Source organism: Acanthisitta chloris, unplaced genomic scaffold (genome assembly GCF_000695815.1).
Source record: "Acanthisitta chloris isolate BGI_N310 unplaced genomic scaffold, ASM69581v1 scaffold30871, whole genome shotgun sequence".
Classification (NCBI taxonomy): Eukaryota; Metazoa; Chordata; class Aves; order Passeriformes; family Acanthisittidae; genus Acanthisitta; species Acanthisitta chloris.
This window is the reverse complement of record NW_008656271.1, coordinates 39,657-47,057: the sequence shown is the minus strand read 5'-3', so window position 1 is coordinate 47,057 and position 7,401 is coordinate 39,657. Positions and strand designations below refer to the sequence as shown.

The 7,401-nt window shown below is 41.8% G+C and overlaps 1 protein-coding gene across 1 annotated transcript in view; it reads left to right on the top strand.

The window, feature by feature from the left end:
- The first annotated feature begins 2,621 nt into the window (after positions 1-2,621).
- TTC17 (tetratricopeptide repeat domain 17) overlaps positions 2,622-7,401 on the top strand; it is a 34,797-nt gene continuing 30,017 nt past the window's right edge. The window contains 4 exon segments of the mRNA XM_009084229.1: positions 2,622-2,705; positions 4,443-4,612; positions 5,569-5,680; positions 6,737-6,868. Of these exon segments, the coding sequence (XP_009082477.1) occupies positions 2,628-2,705; positions 4,443-4,612; positions 5,569-5,680; positions 6,737-6,868 (492 nt within the window). The 5' untranslated portion in view covers positions 2,622-2,627.

Sequence of the window (7,401 nt, the reverse complement as noted above, 5' to 3'; positions counted from 1 at the left end):
TGGATGAGCCTTGAGCATCCTGCTCTGGTGTCCCTGCCCAGGACAGGGGGTTGGGACTAGGTGATCTGTAAGGTCCATTCTAACTCCTAAATTCTATGGTTCTAACTGCTACAAGTGTTTTAAGACATCTGGTTTTTCTATAGCACAGCTGGTATTATAATGCCAAAATACCCAGTGCTGTTTGTTAACAGGATCTGCAGCTGAAAGCTTTTAAATGGCTCAATACTTATTATAAGAACTCAATTTGACATCATTTTTCTGTGTGAATTTTTCAGTGACATCCCTTGGAACAAATACCTCCTGACACTGCCTACTCATCATTTGGATGAGTCAAAGAATTTATTTTCCAGTGTTGTAACTTGTCTTGCACTAAAACCTGCACAGATTTTTTTGCAGCTTTTTCAGAAATGCCGTGAAGCATCACGTTGGGAATGTAGAGTATCTTGAGACAGCAAGAATATACTGAGAGACAGGCACCACTTGTCAGATCCTTTTTGCTCCCACTTGAGACTGCAAAGAGTTCCAGCCTGTTTGAGTGGGAATTGCCTTCATTTTGCAAGTGTATTGCCAAAAGATCCACTGTCTATAAAAGCAGCCTATAAAACAACTATGGGGAGCCCATTTTCCTGTGTGCAAGCATTCAGTATAGTTTGCTTTCCAGCTGCTTTCTGTAATAATCTGCCTTCTGCATGTGGTGTAATGCTTCTAGGGTGTGCAGAGGCACGAACAGCTGTTCTGCTTTTGATGTGCATGTGCCTCAGTTAACGGTGGGATTCCCACAGTACATTAAAAAAAGCCCTACCTAAACACAGTTGATTGAGTCAGTTATTGACCCTCATTTGAAAAACTTATTTCCAGTTGCAATATTACTGGATTGTCTGGAAAAATATACTTCCAGTTTTGGCAAAACTGACATGTCTGGTTATTCAGAGACTTTGCTATATGCAGGTAACATAGGACACTCTGAGACTTCAGGGTTTGATTCAACTCTGGTGTCTTTTTGTTTTGTTGTTGCACAAATTCTGTGTGTTTCTTGCTGAATCAGGTTCTTGGTGTACTTTGTGACAGTGAATAAATTTGAACTGTGCTTTCTAAAGAAACTTTCACCTTTGGGCAAAGTTGAACAGAGAACACTTATTCTAAGAGTGTTTTTCTGGCAGGCTTTCTGCAGTGTAGCTATAGTAGCCATCAGAGGTTCAAAAAAAGCTTTTCAGCACTATTTTTCCCCGTTTACTGTGTTTGAATTGAAGTCACATTCTTGCATTTCCAGTGCTTTATCTTGGCTGTCACAGTTTCAGCACTTTGGAGGAAGAGTAAGTGATTGTGGTGCTGTGCCATCAGCCTAACACTTTGAGTTAAAAATGAATATGTTGGATCTGTTCTGGCACAGGAATCTCCTCTCTCCTCACCGTAAGGCTGTAGTTGCTCTGTGGGTTGATGTCTGTTGTGTTTCATCCCAGCAGAGCCTTGTTGGTGGAGAGTTGCATTACATTTTGCAAAAGATGAGTTAAATCGCAATATCTCTATTTTTCACTCGTCTGACTCCTGTAATCAGATGATGAGGCACCACAGACATGTTGTGAGGGGGTGAAGGCAGCGAGTGTCTTACAGGAGCACAAGCATGATGTGAGACTGAATGAAACCAGTACCCTCTAAAATCTACCCAGAGTCTTTTTCTTGTGGGAAGGAAGGGGTGTAATCCAGAGCAGTCTCCAGGTATCCATCAAATATCTTTTGTCTGGACTATTGTACTTCTGACTGAAGAGTTACTTGAGAGGTGAGTGAAGCTCCAGGGGCTTTTCCAACTCTTTGAGACATGTTGTTATCTCTTTGAATTTTAATAAGCAACAGCTCACAGGAAAGTTCTGGCATGTTCTGTGTTTTTGGTGAGGGTGGAATTTTCCTGGTTTGAGGATGTGGCTGCACAGGAAGGCAGGACCATGCTAGGTGGCACTCAAACCTGAGCAGCACCAGGGCCAAGTGAGAGCACCCAGGTGGCAAGGCCTGCAGGGCTCCAAGTGTGCTTTCTAAATTCCAGCACATCCTGCTTCCCACTTCTCTTTACACTGCTGCTGCTCTTACCTCTGCTGTGTAGGTTATGCAGATGTTATACTTTTGTTTGCTCCCTACTCACTGTGCTAAATTCTTCAGGAGATGTCATTACTGCACTTGATGGCAACCACAGTATTGGTGCTCTTCACAACTGAGTACGTCAGCTTTGTCTTTTTCCAGCTGTAAAAATGACTGGCAGTGCAAAGGAAATGTGTTTGGTCTGGGGAGGGATGTTCTAAAGAGCTGATTCTCTCCCCCATCCCGTTGGTGTGGGAGTGTGTGAGTGGCTGTGTGGTTCTTGGTGGCTGCTGGGGTTAAACCATGACAATGCCTGAAATGATGCACTGTTAAAATGTCTTGCAGGTGGATTCACCAATGAACCTGAGAAACCCACATGATTTGGTAATACTAATGAGACAAGAAACAACAGTTAACTACCTCAAAGAACTGGAGGTAAAACATAAAAGATTAAGTACTAACTAACTTCTGAAAATACAGTGGGGGCTTTTTTTCCGCAGATCTTCTAGTGATAGTTTTACATGAGGAAAAGGATTCATTATTGGGTGGATTCACCAATGAACCTGAGAAACCCACATGATTTGGTAATACTAATGAGACAAGAAACAACAGTTAACTACCTCAAAGAACTGGAGGTAAAACATAAAAGATTAAGTACTAACTAACTTCTGAAAATACAGTGGGGGCTTTTTTTCCGCAGATCTTCTAGTGATAGTTTTACATGAGGAAAAGGATTCATTATTGGCAAAAATCTTTCCGCAGATCTTCTAGTGATAGTTTTAGATGGGGAAAAGAATTGACAAATTTATTGACAAAAATCTGCTTCAGTGAAAGGGTGAAGAATTCTTCAGATCTTAAGGGGGATTTTTCGCCTCAGGTCTGCTTACCTGGTCTCCAATTGCTTCATTCTCTGTTGCTAGCCATAAATCCTAACATTTTTAAGGAAAGTCATTCAAGTGCTGGATTCTGTAGTACTGTGTTTCAGAGGAATACAGAGCAGGTCACCTCTGTTTGTCTTCAAGCCCATTTGTTGTTGAAAAGAGTCTGAGAACACCCTTTTTAAAAGGGCTTTAAGGAACTTTGAACTGAAAACCTGAAGTTTAAATGTGGTAGGGGTTAGGCAAGCAGACAACTCACAGCCCTCCTGGCTGTGCACTCCTTTCTCTCTTGTGCCAGCTTTGGTTTTGTCAAGTGAGCATAACTAGCTAACTGGAAAGTTAGTTGAGCACCAGAGGTAGCTTTAGGTCAATGGGAGAAGTGGAAGGGAGGAAAAGAAGCAGAACTTGTGTGACCAAGTCCTTCCAACCGAGGTATACTCTCATTTGTGTTGATGAACATCTTAGCTATGGATGGAATACTATTTGTAAGCTTTTTGGGACATGGGTTGTGAGTTTGGAAGTTACTGATGTCCAGCTTGCAACATACAAGTGACTTTCAGCAGAAGTTGCCTGTTGTAAGTTCTTGGGCAAGTTGTTAGTACTGTATGTATCTGTCTTGTTGCACAGTAGTGTAAAATCAAATGTGTATGGTTTAATTAAAAATGCAGTTTTTTCTTCTCATTTCACATGTGCAGGTCCTTGTGATATTTTCAATTTGCACATCTAGGTGAGAATTAAATGCAGCTCACTGTGCTGGGAGAGATCCTTAATCCATTCACTGCTCATAGTAAGCTGTACCTGTGAGCTTTGAGCTCCTAAGGTGCATGAGAAACTGAAAGTCATTTCCACAGTGTGGAAATTATTCTCAATTCTTGCATTCAACACTGTCCCAGGTTGCCCAGGGAGGCTGTGGCTGCCCCAACCCTGGCAGTGTTCACAGCCAGGTTGGATGAAGCCTTGAGCAACCTGCTCTGGTAGGAGGTGTCCCTGCCCAGGGCAGGGGGTTGGGGCTGGATGATCTGTAAGGTCCATTCCAACCCCTAAAACTTCTATGATTCTCCTGCCACCTCAGTTGTATTTAGCACGCTGAATGGTTAAGATGATGATTTTGTTTACAATCTCTAGTATTATTTCCATGAAGTCATACAGTGGAGGAGAAGGGTCTAAATACGAAAACGTTGACATACTGTTAGCAACTATTTCTTTTCCTAAATGGCCTACTAGAGATTTGAAATGTGATTAGCCCTCCTTTAGGCACCACAGGAGAAATAAGGGCTTGGTCAAGTTGTATTATCTCTAAGGAAAGTATTTATATTTCATCCAAATCCCAAAAAAGTCCTACAGACGTTATGAAAGATAGGAAAACATTCCCAAAATTTGATGAGAGGTTTTTAGGTTGTTTTCAAACAAGGTTTATTTTAAGGAGAAAGTTGGACTGTTGAACTCCTAACTTCTTCAGTATCTATTCTTCTGTTCCCTTTCTTTCCCCTGCAGAAACAGTTGGTTGCTCAGAAGATCCATATAGAGGAAAATGAGGACAGAGACACAGGGCTGGAACAAAGGCATAACAAAGAGGATCCAGACTGCATTAAGGCAAAGGTGCCCTTGGGGGACCTAGATCTGTATGACGGCACATATATCACCTTAGAGAGCAAAGATATCCGGTAAGGAGATGGTTTGTATTAGAAGATGTTTACTGAATGAAAAAAACACATCAATAGCTCTAAGTACAAGTAAAATGACAATACAAGCACTGACTGTTCTTTAGACAACAGTTGTTTTATTATGTGATGCTGTGGACTAAAACTGAAACACTCATTATGAACAGGAACAACACAGAAATGCTGTTTCCCCCAGACTGTCCTACCCTGAAACTTTTCCACTCTGTGCCCTGTTGTACCACTGTCACTGGGTGCTGATGGGACCAGAAATGTGAATTGCAGTGAAATGCATCATGTAGAAGGGCTTGAATTCGCTTGAGTGTGCTTTGAGCTGGATAAATATATTTCAGTGGAATCTGCCTTGACTTAAATTTGAATGGGATTCTGTTGATTACGAAGCTGTTGAACTTTCTGGTTGTGTTTTGTCCCCTGTGCTTAGCAAGTAAGTGATGTGTGGACAGTCTGCTTGACATTCAGCTTCATTGGTAATTCATCTTCAGGGTTGACTGTTTTGGTTTTGTGGCTTTATTTTTTAACATAATCATATGAGTACTTGAAGTGGGAAAAGATGAATTTTGTCCTCAAATGCCTCCATTTGAACTTCTCACCCAGACTGGGGGTTGATTGGTTTGTTTCAGTTGAAGAGCCTTTCTACTCTGCATGCATTGCCATTTGCCTGGCAGATAGATCGTTAATCACAGTAGTGATACGATGGGTTGGTGCTGATATGCTTTGAAGGCTATCCAAATGTTGATGCTTTCTCTAAAGCAGCCAAATTTATGTGCTCTGACATCCTGGTGCAGCTGAAGTCTGGGAAGGCATCAGGAATGGTCTAATGTGCTCAAACACAGGACTTTTGTAATGATTAAGTTAGAGTGCTCTCTGTCAGCTACAACACTCTCTCATAAAAACTTCAGCAGTGTTTTAATCTGGAGTCTGCTGTGTTATTGTGTCCTCAGCCCTGAAGACTATATAGACACAAAGTCCCCAGTGCCTCCAGACCTGCAGCAGCCAGACTGTACAAAAGTTCTAGATCTTCCATACAGTATTCATGCTTTTCAGCACTTAAGGGTAAGTGAGCAAATGCAGGGAGATATTTTTCCCTGTTAGGAATAGAAAACTCTTACTGGCAGTTCTCAGTCAAGGCTGAAAGGTATTGTCATCAGTCAAGACTGTTCCACAGGTTGTTTTCAACCACAGTTGTGCCCCGATTAATGTACTTGGTTATAGGTGGACAGTTCCATCAGATAGAGTTTCTCTTTTGTTTTTGTTTGCCTTATTTTAGAGGGTGTTTTTAGGAAAATGTTTTGTTTTCATAGCATGTTTCATTAGCAGAATGGTAATTTTCATTGGAAATACTCCAAGCAGTTGAAAATTGGAAAGTCTGTACAGGATCATTAAAATTTCTGAAGATTCAGGATCAGAAAATTGTTTGCAGGTTTGTCAGTAGCTCCTGACATACTCTACTGTCTGTTTGGTATCTGAATGCCAAGCCCTAACCCAGAGGATGTGCTGATGGTTCTTTACTAGTACAAAGTTCAGCTGCTTTAGAAAGATTACAGTGGAAGAGTGGTGCAAAAATGGGTTTTGTGAGCAGTATTACATGAGCAAATTTTCTAATGTGCATTCAGCTTTAGTGCTTTTATCTTGATATTTACTTTATTACAAGCCTTTCCATCTCTAAATAAGGATTTTCTTACAGATAAAACAGGAAGTAAAGCTTTTCAGCTCTGTTCCTGGGTGTGTTTCTGAAAGGAGTATGTTTGTTCTTGGGGAAGGAAGAAGGAGAAGAGGTGCAGGGACACTCTCACAGTTGACATGAGTTAACTGCTTCAGTGGTCAGTAGTGAAACCTGCAGCTGCTGAATACACAGTCCTGCCAGAACTGAAGATTCCTCCTGTAGCACTCACAAGCAGAGGTTGCTTTTGGCTGCTTCTAATATTTGCCTGTCTGTAATAATATCTACCATTCATCTGCAAGAGGTGAAATTATTTGGTCAATTCCCAAAGATCTTGACGGCGTGATAAGACAGTAATAATAGCCAAGCTGTGCATTTTCCTGGGAATTTGTATTTCTCTACTCTTAGTTAAAGTGTAAGCAAATACCTCTATTCTATTTTGATTTCAGGGTGTCCAAGAGAGAGTAAACCTTTCAGCACCCTTGTTACCTAAAGAGGATCCAATCTTCACATACTTATCGCGGAGACTGGGAAGAAGTATAGAGGAAATAGGTCATCGTATTTATGATGGGCTGATGAAGGTATGAAGCTGTAATCTCACTGTATGCACAAAGAGAAAGGTCTCAGAAGATTAGATGCACCTGCTACATGGAACCAGATCCAGCACTAGTTTTGCACATGTATTTTTGGTTTATGTTTCAGTTTCCAAAGGCAAACTAAAACCGTTTTCTGCTAGGCAGGCACAGGTAGGACGAAGCATCAGCAGAGCAAATAGATAGATACTTACTGTCATCTCTGAGGACTTAGGTAATTGTGTGGTCTGGAAAGCCACAGTCACTGGCTTTCAGTTTAGCAGCCCAGAAAGCCAATCGAGTCCTGGGCTGCATCCAGAGGAGTGTGGGCAGCAGGTCCAAAGAGATGATTCTTCTCCTGTACTCTGCTCTCGTGGGACCCACCTGGAATACTGCACACAGCTCTGGTGTGCTCAGCATCAGAAGGACATATAACAGTTGGAGCAAGTCCAGAGGAGGCCACAAAGTTGCTAAGAGGACTGGAGCATCTCCCCTATGGGGACAGGCTGAGGGAGTTGGGGCTGTTCAGCCTGGAGAAGAGA